Here is a 13,569-nt window from a genome sequence, read left to right on the forward strand (position 1 = left end):
CCACGGAAGGAAGAACGAGCGTTTCTGAGTAAGCGAAGTTGGCGTTGGCGCGGCATGGAGTCCGCAAGACATGGGGACATCTTGTGATCCTGTCTCCGCGGTGATTCAAATTCAGTTTAATTAACATGTAGTGTATTAGTTTCAGAGGTAGAATTTCGTGACCCATCCATCTCATACACCCAGTGCTCATCACATCACGGGCCCCCGGAATGCCCATCGCCCACTCACCCCGTCCCCCGCCTGCCCCGTCCCCCGCCTGCCCCGTCCCCCGCCTGCCCCCCAGCAGCCCTCAGTGTGTTTCCTGTGACAGTCTCATGGTTGGTCTCCATCTCCGATTTCTTCCCATTCAGTCCCCCCTTCCCTAATTCCTCTGCACTATTCCTTATATCCCACATACAAGGGAGACCATGTGATAGTGGTCTTTCTCTGATTGACTTATTTCTCTCCCCACAATACCCTCGAGTTCCATCCACATTGTTGCAAATGGCACGATTTCATTCTTTTTGATGGCTGCGTAATATTCCATTGTGTATATAGACCACATCTTCTTTATCTGTTTGTCTGCGGATGGACACCAACAGAGCTTTTTCCACAGCTGGGCTGTTGTGGACGTCGCTGTTATAAACGCTGGGGTGAGGTGCCCCTTCAGATCACTGCATTTGTATCCTTTGGGTAAACACTCAGTGGTGCGATTGCTGGGTTGCAGGCGGCCCTCTGTTTGATTTTTTGAGGAACCTGCACAGTTTCCCATGGTGGCTGCACCTGTTTGCGCTCCCATCAGCAGTGCGCGAGGCCCCCTTCTCCGTGTCCTTGCCAATGTCGGTTGTCTCCTGGGTTGCTGACTCTGGCCGTCCCGGCCAGTGTGAGGTTCACTGTAGCCTCGGTTGTCTTCATGGTAATTTTAATGTGATATGTAAAAAATAAGCTACCTGGAATTTAAAAAGCAGATGAATTGATCAGTTCTATTTTTAATACTTGAAAGGATGTTTTAAGATCACCACGAGACTTCTTTTCCCAAAGCATTTTTTCTGATAAATCCTATCAGTGAAAAATAAGAGAAACAAAAGCAAGCAGTTTTGATTTAAAATGCCTTCATTCCCAAAAAGCTGGCCGAAGAACACGCCACAATCTCCTCATACATTTATGTCCAGTTTCTAGTGTGTGGAAGGCCCGGCAGTGGGGACGGTCTGATTCTGATTTAACCAGCGGGACCCCCCCTTCTCGGTCTGGAATGTGAGCTCTGATCGCAGAGACTTTGTAGTGACATCGACTGTCCGCTCAGATTTTCCTCACCAGAGATCCAGACCATTCCTTTGCAACAACAGAATCTCGGCAGGACGCGCGCCCGGGAACTTGGAGAGAAGAAGGTTCAGAGGCGCAGTTGGGTACAGCCTCTGGAGCCGGGTGACGGGGATGACTCCTCGCCTCTGGAATGTCACAGGCCCCTGTTCATGCTCTGTTGGCGGGAGGAGGCGTTGTTTATGCCAGGCGGGAGAAGTCACTTAACGCGTGTCCTTTGATCAAACATTTTTTTATGAGACCTGAATAAATCGTTCTTTTAAAAGCGGCGTCCCGGGCAGGGAGACGGTGTGCCCTTCTGAGAGATCCAGAAGCTGTGCTGCCCTTCCGCAGGGGAGAGGTTCTGCCTCGAGTGCCTTTGGCCTGACCCCGGACAAGCTCTCTGCCGCCTTCTCCTTCTTCTCCTTCTTCTTCTTTTTAAGATTTTATTTACTTATTTGACAGAAAGAGATCACAAGCAGGCAGAGAGGCAGGCAGAGAGAGAGAAGGAAGCAGCTCCCCGCTGAGCAGAGAGCCCGACACTGGGCTCGATCCCAGGACCCTGAGATCGTGACCTGAGCCGAAGGCAGAGGCTTTAACCCACTGAGCCACCCAGGTGCCCTGCTTTTCTTTTCTATTTGTAAGAGCTCTTTACATAGGAGGCGTTAGTCCTCCGACTGACACTGGGTGCGAGTATTTTTGCTCGTCCATTCTTGAACTCCTGTAAGCCTGGACCCTGATTTGCTGCGACTCAACCCTGAGCTGGCAGAGCTCACCGGGGATCTCGTAGCTGCCAAACCCCACGGGTTCTTGCCCAGCGCGAGCCTGCTCCCCGTCACACCGGGGCTGTTCTCCCCGCCCATGTCGCGCACTTCTCCCGCCTTCTGCCGTCCGGCACCCCACTGCTTCCCCTGCGGCCCTTTCTGCTGTCTTCCTCGGCCTCCCTTGAGCGCTCCTTCGCCGCCGCCCTCACTGGCCGCTCCGAACGGACCATCTCTCCGAGTTCATCCAAACTCCCCAGCACAAATCCCATGGCGCACGGGCGTTGAGGAAGGCTTGTGGCTGGATGTGGTGGCCCTGACCTCAGAGCGGGTAGGGAGGCTCCGTGCTGCAGGGGCCAGCCTGGCAGGCCGCCCACTCCGCTAGCCACACGCGGTGGCCCCGTCTTTTCTTCCTTCCCACCGCCCGCTCCCCATTCTCGCACACACAGCCCACGGTCAGCCAGACGTTCTTCCTAAATCCCCACCCCGTGGGATGGCCTGTGCTTTACACTCAAGCACCTCCTGGAGTTTCTGATTCCCGCGGGCAGGGTAAAACCCGGTGTGCACCGAACACTCCCATCCAGGGCACGCACACACGCCACGGGGCCGGCGTGCCGTAAGGGCAGGACGTGGGCAGCTGAGACAGAGACACAGAGGGAGAGAGACAGAGAGACAGAGATAGAGAGAGACACACAGAGAAAGACAGAGACAGAGAGATAGAGACACAGAGAGATAGAAAGAGATAAAGAGACAGAGATAGAGACAGAGTCAGAGAGACAGCGATAGAGACAGAGAGACAGAAAAAGAGACAGAGATAGAAAGACAGAGACAGAGAGAGATAAGAGACAGAGATATATAGAGACGGAGAGAGAGATAGTCAGAGAGACAGAGACAAAGAGAGAGACAGAGACAGAGAGAGAGAGACCATGAGAGAGACAGAGACAGACAGAACAGAGACAAAGAGATAGATCCAAGAAGACATATAGACCGAGAGAGACAGAGACAGAGACACAGGGGTAGGGAGAGATGGAGAGAGACAGAGAGAGGGTCAGAGCGGTCTTTGCCGCCGGACTGATTTTCTGGTTTGCCGGGTGCAGGCAGAGGTCCTGGAGTGTGGCCGCTGGGTCAGTGACATCCCCAGGGATATTTACCAGAGGTGCCGGCCCCGTGCTGGCCCCGCAGCAGACCTGGGCATCCGAGGGGGCCTGGGGCCTTACTTTTGTTTGGGAGCCCCCCTGGCATCTAGGGTACTCGCTGGGGCCTGAGAACCACGGGGCGAGGAACTTTCGAAGGTCTCAGGCGTGAGGGGCTGACAGATGCGGGTTGGGGCTGAGAGGAGCTGGTAGGTCCCTTTCCCACCGAGACGTGGCCAGAGGGGCAGGGCGTCGCCCCCTGGAGGGGACTGATGGGGCTTCGCAGCGGGTCCCGGGGGCCGCCTTACAGAGCAGGAGGAGCTGTGTGGTATCAAGCGTCTTTGTGATCTCGGGTGTCGCGGCTGTGTGCTGGGGTCCGGCCGTGCTCGGCTGTCTGCAAACGCTGAGCCCCCGTGGCCTCCGTGTGCGCATCCTGGGGAACCCCTCAGGCCTGCGCGGTCTTAGCTCATTCATTTCTGAAGAGCTTCGTTTTCTTTACTGTGAGTTTCATATTTGTCTGTGTGGATTTCATAGCCAAGAAAATGCTAAAAAGTCACTAATTAAAATAAAAAGTCCTAAATGTTTTAACCTCGTGGCTTCGCCGTCCTGTAAGAGCAGATGAAGGCGGCTTTCCCTAGAACCCACGATGTATTAAGAGCCACAGTGGAATTTGGCTCCAGTTTTGGGAGAACCAGAGACTCAGTGTCACCCTCGCACACCAGGGCTGGCGGGAGGCGGGTGTGCTCGCGAGTCACGTTCGGACGCCCGTCCTCACTAAGGAGAGGCCAAGCAGCGTCTCTTCTGGAGATGACTGAGTCGGGAACGTGGGGGCGCTCCCTCCCGAGAGATCGCGAGGTAGCTAGGGGTCCACACGGAGAGTTGTCCAGGGCAGGGAGGGCTGGGGTCTCTCTCCCCGCTGGGCCCCTGAAGTCTTCCCCCTGCTCCCGGCTTCCCTGGCACATTCTCAAACCCTCACCTCTGCCCCTGGGGATGGTTTCTTCTCTGGTTCCCTGGGAGGGTCGCCTCCCTGGCTAGACTGGGAGATCCTCCGGCACTCCTTCCCACACCAGAGCCACCCGAGGCCTCTGCAGCGCACACCCGGGGAAGGCAGGGCTCACGGAGGCTCTGCGCCTGTCCAGGTTCCCACGCCGGGCGGCACGGGGTGGGGGTCTGGGCCTGGGAAGCCGCTGCTCCGCTCCGTTCATTTCCCACCAGCGGGCCGGACGCCGGCCGGACAGCACAGCCGAGCGCACGGTCTGGTGCGCAGGGAGCGTAGCTCAGCATCACGGCTAGAATGATGCTCGGCAATTGTGTGACTTCCTCAAAGAACATTTCTCCTGGTGACCTATTTCCTTGAAGCAAACCAACAAATGATTTCAGTGAGGAAACTCCACCTCACTACCTGCTCGTGCTTATTGTCAACAGAAGAACTGGAGTGAAGGCGACCGTGTTGTCCTGCCGTGGCGTCCCGGGGCCGGACGTGGTGCGGCGCAGTGGGACGTGGACAGCAGCTGGATTGCACACCCGCTTCTGTGCACTGGCATGCTGGGTGTCCAGCCCTTTGGAAGCACACGGGACTCCTAGTGACTGTTGGGCACAGACGTTTCGGCCCCAGAAAGACATTTGCTCCCTGGGCAATCCCTCTGCCACGGCCGGCGCCTGCCCCACCCCCAGCCCCTCCGCAGCCCTTGTCCTGCTGCTCCTTCGGTTCCTTTCCCCAGTAGATAAAAATAGCAAAGTGAACATAACACTTTCACAACACCATAAAGAAATCAAACCAGAGGTAAGAGGACAAGACGACTGGACATGAAGTAGGCACTTGCGTTCCCTTCTTTGTTTGAATCCAGCTCTGTAGTTGTCCAAGCACCATGGAAAGTTTAATAATTTGGAAAGAACATTTTCCTACAGCAAATGGATTTTTAGTCTGGAAGGATCCATTTACACTCGAGCTAGAAACTGTGGGTTTAGTCTTGCTCTTTGCCTGTGATGTCTTTGGCCACGTTGGTGTTTATTTAAGCCGAGAGAAACGTGCCCGCGCAGCTGAGGGAGAACGTCTGTGTGGGACTTGGGCACGGATGACTGTGGCCGCGGGGCTCAGCCGAACCTCCACGACGGCTTCCTTGGTTCCGTCCTTCGCGCCGCCCAATTTCCTACGATCTGCCGGTGCCCGTCTCTCTGGTTATGCTGTCGGCCGTGAGCCGCGGTATCGCTTGCGTCTCCCACCAGCAGCCGTGGCCTTTGTTAGCCAGTCCTGGAGACACGTCCTTCAGTTCTGTTGCTGTTCCTACCCTCGTCAGCCCTCTTCCGTCCCGCTGGGTGCGTAGAGCTGCAGACCGTCCAGAAGTCTTACTTGGCAGACGGCCGTGGCTCGGGAGTCGGCATCTGCTCGCCGAGCTGCAGCTTTGTTATCTTCCGTCCCGAGCACACGATTTCACTCTTCGAACCTCTCCTCGCAGACCTGAGTGATCTGCTCTAAGTTCGCTTCTCCCACGGGAGCTAGGGCACACCTTGCCCCTCCCTCAGGCAGTGTCTGCCAGGCCTGGCCGTGAGCTTTCCTGCTTCCCTGTGTCAGGAGAGTCATTTGTTATTACCTGAAAACCAGTGTTTGGGATTCCATTTACTGTTGGGTGACCCGTCGTGGTGAGAACTTCCCAGTGTCCCTCGGATAAGCGGTCTGTTTTCAGTGATCGTTGCTTATCACTCAAACAATGTCTCAGAATTTTCTTTTCTTTTTGCACTCTAATTTTGCTTGGTTGTATTGGGTTGAAAATACCATTTGAAATGCAAGTACTTGGCCAAAGAAAGACCCTCAACCACACGTTACCTCTCCTTGCCCTAGTCAGAATCAAACCGTGGGTGGGCATAAGCTATTTCTAAATAACACTAAGAACTAAGCCATCTCTAACAACTCTACCAGCAGTAACGATTCATTCTCGTGTTTCCAAAGACGGTACTGTTTTTGTAGTGACTCGTGTCACATGACCTATGCATTTACTAGAACCTAGTGTAGACTTGCCTCTCCACCCCACCCCCCATCCCCAGGGAGCCTCTGGGGAAGAGCTGAATGGAAACAGGTTCAAGGTTGGCCAGGTCTCTGGCTTTCGTGGGGCTCAGATCCCGACTTCTCAAAGACCGTGGGATTTCCTGTTCCTGTTGTGAGTTAACTATTCCAAGCTCCATGCCTCTAATCCAGATACAAACCTCTAACCAACAATGGACTTGCTGTGCAAACACCAATCCTGCAGTGTTTGAGAGAGGCAGAGGAGGGTGCAGAGAGCTTGGTGGAGGCTGGACCTGCTGTCCGCTCCATCCACTCGCCGGCCACACACCTTGGACCCCTGACATGTGCCAAGCACCATACCAGACACTCTTTCTGTTTCTTAAATTTATTCATTTTTTATTTTATTTTATTTTATTTTTTTATTTTTTTTTTATTTTTAGCGTAACAGTATTCATTGTTTTTGACCACACCCAGTGCTCCATGCAATCCATGCCATCCATAATACCCACCACCTGGTACCCCGACCTCCCACCCCCCCACCACTTCAAACCCCTCAGATTGTTTTTCAGAGTCCATAGCCTCTCATGGTTCACCTCCCCTTCCAATTTCCCCCAACTCCCTTCTCCTCTCCATCTCCCCATGTCCTCCATGCTATTTGTTATGCTCCACAAATAAGTGAAACCACATGATAATTGACTCTCTCTGCTTGACTTATTTCACTCAGCATCATCTCCTCCAGTCCCGTTCATGTTGCTACAAAAGTTGGGTATTCGTCCTTTCTGATGTCTCCAAAGGCAAAGGAAACAAAAGCGAAGATGAACTTTTGGGACTTCATCAAAATCAAAAGCTTCTGCACAGCAAAGGAAACAGTCAACAAAACAAAGAGGCAACCCACGGAATGGGAGAAGATATTCACAAATGACAGTATAGACAAAAGGTTGATATCCAGGATCTATAAAGAACTCCTCAAACTCAGCACACAAAAAATAGATAATATATCAAAAAATGGGCAGAAGATATGAACAGACACTTCTCCAATGAAGACATACAAATGACTATCAGACACATGAAAAAATGTTCATCATCACTAGCCCTCAGGGAGATTCAAATTAAAACCACATTGAGATACCACCTTACACCAGCTAGAATGGCCAAAATTAGCAAGACAGGAAACAACATGTGTTGGAGAGGATGTGGAGAAAGGGGAACCCTCTTACACTGTTGGTGGGAATGCAAGTTGGTGCAGCCTCTTTGGAGAACAGTGTGGAGATTCCTCAAGAAATTAAAAATAGAGCTTCCCTATGACCCTGCAATTGCACTACTGGGTATTTACCCCAGAGATACAGATGTAGTGAACAGAAGGGCCATCTGTACCCAAATGTTTATAGCAGCAATGGCCACGGTCACCAAACTGTGGAAAGAGCCAAGATGCCCTTCAACGGACGAATGGATAAGGAAGATGTGGTCCATATACACTATGGGGTATGATGCCTCCATCAGAAAGGACGAATCCCCAACTTTTGTAGCAACATGGACGGGACTGAAGAGATGATGCTGAGTGAAATAAGTCAAGCAGAGAGAGTCAATTATCCTATGGTTTTACTTATTTGTGGAGCATAACAAATAGCATGGAGGACATGGGGAGTTAGAGAGGAGAAGGGAGTTGGGGGAAATTGGAAGGGGAGGTGAACCATGAGAGACTATGGACTCTGAAAAACAATCTGAGGGGTTTGAATTTGCAGGGGGGGAGGGCGGGAGGTTGGGGGAACCAGGTGGTGGGTATTGGAGAGGGCACGGATTGCATGGAGCACTGGGTGTGGTGCAAAAATAATGAATACTGTTATGCTGAAAAGAAATTTAAAAAAAAAAAAGAAAAGTAACATTTTGGGACACCTGGGTGGCTCATTCAGTTAAGCCACTGCCTTCGGCTCAGGTCATGATCTCAGGGTCCTGGCATCGAGCCTCGCATCGGGCTCTCTGCTCAGCAGGGAGCCTGCTTCACTCCCACTCTATGTCTGCCTCTCTGCGTACTTGTGATCTCTGTCTGTCAAATAAATAAATAAAATCTTTAAAAAAAATAGTAAGATTTTGAAAACAAAGATTTAGACATATGTCGCAGGCCCTCAGAAAAGGGACCCTGATGCTTGCAGGGAACGAGCGGAGACCCTGTCCCGTCTTCCCACTCTGGAGGTTCTCTGACTTCTGCGCCGAGAGTCCCAGTCACCCTGCGTCCGCAGGACCTTGGCCAAGTGGCCCTGACCTCCCCCACCACCCACAGCTCTGCCTCTGTCTTGCTCAGCCTGCACGCACAGCATCTGGGTCCGGCCGCGGGCGGGGCTCTGGGGGGCGACCTCCACAGTGCGGGGCACCCTGGGCTCTTCCTTGCTCTGTTACTCCTGTCGGAGGTGGTACATATTCACAGACTCTTCTTTTCCGTCAAATAGGTGAAATAATTTAGAGTTCCTGGTGATGTTTATTCACGCGCTCATTGACTTTTTCAACAGTATTTACTCTGTTTTTCAGGCAGTGTGTTAGGCCCAGGGGCTCACTGGAGGGTCGGACACGCTGCTTCTTCTCCAGTCGTGAGTGTCTAATGGGGGCAAATGAGGCTGTGATAACGTGAAACTTTAAAGTCCCTGAAAACACAGACATTTAGGAAGTACCCGTGAACTTCTTGGACACTTTCGTGCATGCTGGAACAGAAAATGATCTTACAAAAGAGTTGTTTGGAGCCTCGCAAACCGAATCATCTCAAGGGACGGGTCTGCGCTAAGATGCAACCCAGAGGCCCCCTGCTGAGGAGCCCGGCCTCTTCCGCGCGTGTGACTCACGTTTCCAGGGCTTTCGGCTTCTGCTGATGCTTCCGAGGGTGTGACTGGGGGTCCCAGCCCAACCCGAGCGGCCGGTGGGCGAGCGTCCTGCCGGGGGGGGGGGCTGTGGGGGAAGCAGAGAAAATGCTGCGTCTCCTTTGGCAAAAGCCACAGAATGGCCACGGTACGGTATCCCCCGTCCTGTGCTTCGTGGCACGTGGAGTTGCTCAGAAATTGGTGGCTTAGTCCGTTAAGCCGCTGCCTTCGGCTCAGGTCCTGATCCCTGGGTCCTGGGGTGGAGCCCCGCGTCGGGCTCTCTGCCAGCGGGGGGCCTGCTCCCAGGTGATCGCGTGGTTCCTCCCTCCTTACCCTTCCCTCCCCTTCAGTCCCTTCTCATCCCCCCAACCCCTCCCTTTCTCTCCTCCCCACCCCTCCACATCTCCCCCTCCCTGTCTCCCCCTCCCCAGCCCTCCCCTGCCCCCTTCATCGCCACCCTTCCTTCAACGCGGACTTGTGCCGGGCTCTGGAACCACTTTCTGGCTACCATGGTGGGGGGACCGTCCGCCATCCAGGAGCCGAGGGTCTGATGAGGGACTGAGTGGGCAGGAGCGGGACCTAGAGCCGTGGGTAAACGCTAGCCTCCAGCATGTCCTTTCTGGAAGCACTCGAGGCCCGCGTCAGGGGCTGGGGAAGCGCTCTTGGAGCCCCGCAGGCTGGCAGAAGGTCGGGGTCTCAGGTAATCATGAAGACCCCAGAGGTAAGAAAGAGACCCTACTACCCAGGGCCTGCAGAGACAGGACAACAGATGTTTGTTCTGAGAAGTTCTGTGTTTTGTTTATCACCCCAAAGCAACGGGTCCCGGTGATGGGGATGTGCAGGACGTCTGTGCGCGCGGTGCTCCGGGGTCCTGTGCGGGTCGTGCCCCGGGGTCCTGTGCGGGTCGTGCCCTGGGGTCCTGTGCGCGCGGTGCCCCGGGGTCCTGTGCGGGCGGTGCCCCGGGGTCCTGTGCGCGCGGTGCCCCAGGGTCCTGTGCGGGTGGTGCCCCGGGGTCCTGTGCGGGCCGTGCCCCGGGGTCCTGTGCGCGCGGTGCGTGTCCGCCGCGGGGGCAGGACAGAGGCTCGGGAAGAGCACGAGCAGCCGGGACACCTCGCTGCTGGCGTTCGCGGCCCGTCACTCTGTCCCGTGACCTCTCTGCTCAGCGCTCTCCTCTGTGGAAACAAGCCCTGGTGTTCATGGAGGGCTGAGGCACTCCTGCTCCCGGGGTGCCCTGTCAGCGTCTCTGCGGGGACGCTCCCCCTCCCCCGGGCCAGCACCTGCCTGCGCTGCCGGGAGCAGGGACTCCGGCCTCCTCCCCTCCTCCTGCCGCTCGAAGAGGCTGAAATGCCCCCCATGTTCCAGGGTCCCCATCAGGCCCGCTCCTCCCATGCAGCCCCGGCTGTCGGCAGGCAGCGATGATGAGGAGGACGTGCACCCTGAGAAAGGACGCCACGAAGGGGCTCTTGTAGGCCTGGGCCTCCTCGTCCTCCTTGGAGAGGCCCCGCGGGACAATGACCGAGGGTAGCGTCTCCACCACATCACGCTGCCTCGCCGTGTCTCTCCGATGGAGCCCCTCCCCGTGCAGTCGCGGCGGGCGGAGGCCACGTGAGACACAGGAGCCTCGGCGACTCTGTCACATGGGATCGAGTCAGGGGTCCCAGACATAAGCCTCCCTAAAAATGTAGGAAGGAACATTTAGGGATGGATGCTTTGTAAAAGTCTACTTTACTTTATTAAACGATTTATCATGGAATTATTTTAATTATTTTAATATTATTATTTTAATGTTTAAACCCCTGAAAAGGTTCTTAAAATACTAATTAGGACTTTCAGTTGCCTCTTCTGATGTTTCCTCTACGTCCTCTTCCAAGTTCCCATGAAACATCAGGGAAACAGGAAAGAAATCACCCAGAACTAAAACAAAAGAGCCGTCACGATTCTCTGATTTGGGGCAGATGAGTCTGAATTACAGGTTTGGAAACTCTTCAAGTCTCCTTGGGCAGCCTGAGCGGTGGGATGGCCTCTGGTGCCCGCTCGCCGCGCCCGCCTCGAAGGGGGCCTCTTCCCATCAGCAGCAGGGGCCCCAGGGGCCTCGGATGGACGTGCTGCCGCCTCCGGGAACCACCCTGTCCCCACCTGTCAGGAGACCCCACCCCTGTGAGGCCCGCGGGCTGCTGGGCTCATGCACTGCCCAGCGGGATTTTTCTGTCGTCTGATACTTGGAGCAGGTTTTTTTTTCTGGTTTAAGTTTGAAAATTGGAGGCAGAACATGGTAAAGATTCTGTCACAGTCTGGCAGAAAGATGGTCAGCGTCTGCTGGGCTCTGGAACCTGGACATTTTCTCTAGTCGTTGATTTCCACGGAGCTCCTCTCGGGTCCGAGGTCCTCTGGGGGCCGAGGTGAGCAGAAAGTAGACATTCATCCCTGTTGGTGGAGACTCGACTTTCCTGAGTTTGTCTCATTTCCATTAGAAACGATTTCATGTGCCACACTCAGCTGTCTTACGTTCAGCTGTTGTAAACGACACGTCATCAAGTGTCACAGGGTAGTCCTCTGCTCCTCCTGTTTGCTTGTGTGATGGGTGCTTTTAAAAAAACTTCTAATCTTGAAACAATGAAAAAATAAAATGAAATTTAAAAAAAAAATAAAAGGGCAAAAAAAAATAATTTAATAAAATTTTCATTTATTTTTCTTTATTTTATCTTTTCAGTGCCCCAAGAAAAAAATCTCATTTATAGAGCAGTAAAAGTCAAAATAGTATGAAATGAGTTTAATAACAATTAAGAGAAAAGGTTTTAATCTTTGTGAATCGCTTTGATTCAGGAGTCTCTCTTGGAAGCAGAATGTGAGTTTGAGCATTGCCTTGTCAGTCGATCTTTAGATACGTATCTGATAATAACATTGTCTAAAATGATTACGACTAGGGGGATAAGCAGTTTAAACGGTCATTTAAAATGACTGCCGGCACTCACCACTGTTAGCCGCTGTGACTTATTACCTCATCTAAAACCGAGGAGGACCTTGGGTGAGGCAGGTTGTGAAGCCTGGATTTTACAAATTGACGAGCAAGGTTGAAACCCTAAGTGCCTCCCCTGAGCACGTGCTCTCTGACACCTATAATTCCTCCCAGCTATCAGCGGGATCCAGTTAGATGTCTTCCCTGTGTGTGACTCTTGTAAGATTTCAGGAAGGCTTTGTGGGTTGAATTGAGCTCACTTTGGTGCATACTGGTGAATGTGTTTCTGTGACTATTGCATTCAAATAATAATCAGTTCGTGACTGCCTCTGTCCTCAGCCCTGTCCACTTCGGTAGGGAAAGGACTCTCCGTTTCATTCATGGCACTCGATCTCCAGGAACCGGCTAGAGCCTGGAGGACAATAAGTAAATGTCCTCCAGAGCCTGGAGGACAAAATAAATACACGAAGGGAGGACTTTTATTTAAAGAGTTTTCTTCAAACTGTGAATGTGGCCCCAAGGTTTTCTGGCACCTGATGTTGCTAAGAAATGGAAAGCCAAGAAGAGACCCTAAGACGTGGCAGAATCTTGGTGATGCCAGGGAAGAAGCAAGACGCTTAGTAAACGCAGCTTGTTCTCAATCATGTGTTCTGAGAAGCGCGTTTTCCACGAGAATGACAGTGCTCGGGGTTAGCTTTAGTGGGATGTGTGGGGGGCACTGTCACTTCTGTGTCCTGAACTGGGGTGGCTTCTTGAACTGCTCCAGTCCCCAGCTCTGCTGACCATCTCAGGGTCATGACGTGTGTACTTGTGGAGAAAAGATGAGTCTGTCTGCAGAAAACGTCGTTAGAGTCACACAGACGTGGGCTGTGCCGCTAAATGACCCCAACATATGCTTCTTCCTGGTTGTGTGATGCTTGTGGCGACTGTTGTCTTTACAATTTTAATTTATGTTATTCTTTTATTTTAAATAAAGATTCTCATGTGTTCCTAGATTTATGTGTATAACTGTCTTAAAGAGAAAACTGTAAAACATTCAAGCCACACAAAACTTGGGGTCCTACGCTTATTAAAATCATAAAAATTAAGGGGACTTTTAACGTCCCTAGATTTTTACATACTGAATAACATGAAATACACTTTTATGGAATAGAAACTGTAGAGCTTACAAGAAGAGATTGCTCAAACCACATTAGTTGTTATGAGAAATGATACTTGTCTCTCTTGGTGAGCATTCCATGGACTAAGAAGATGAACAATATAGAAGATGATCTTATGAAAGTTATATTTACGAAAAACATGTGTGTGTGTGTGTGTGTGTGTGTGTGTGTGTAACACAAAAAGCAAGGTGTGTTGGGTGCCTGGGTGGCTCAGTCAGTCAAGCAGCTGCCTTCGGCTCAGGTTGGGATAGAGTCCCATATTGGGCTCCCTGCTCAGCAGAGAGCCTGATTCTCCCTCTCCCTCTGCCTGCTCTTCTGCCTAATTGTGCTCTCTGTCAAATAAATAAATAAAATCTTAAAAAAAAAACCAGCAACAACCAGGGTGTGCCTGGGTGGCTTAGTCGGTTGAGCGGCTGCCTGAGGCTCAGGTCCTG

General features: G+C 52.6%; 1 protein-coding gene across 2 annotated transcripts in view; it reads left to right on the top strand.

Moving 5' to 3' along the window:
- The window catches only part of WDR27 (WD repeat domain 27), a 215,645-nt gene that overhangs the window by 138,504 nt on the left and 63,572 nt on the right, over positions 1-13,569 (top strand). The window contains exon 26 of one of the 2 annotated variants that reach the window (XM_082730417.1): positions 8,697-9,363. The exons of the other annotated variant lie outside the window; for it this stretch is intronic. Coding sequence (XP_082586543.1) covers positions 8,697-8,708 — 12 coding nt within the window. The 3' untranslated portion in view covers positions 8,709-9,363. Of the gene's footprint in view, positions 1-8,696; positions 9,364-13,569 lie in introns of those variants that run through there. 2 annotated transcript variants of the gene reach the window in all.

The sequence above is a fragment of the Mustela nivalis genome (genome assembly GCF_964662115.1).
Source record: "Mustela nivalis genome assembly, chromosome: 5".
Lineage (NCBI taxonomy): Eukaryota > Metazoa > Chordata > Mammalia > Carnivora > Mustelidae > Mustela > Mustela nivalis.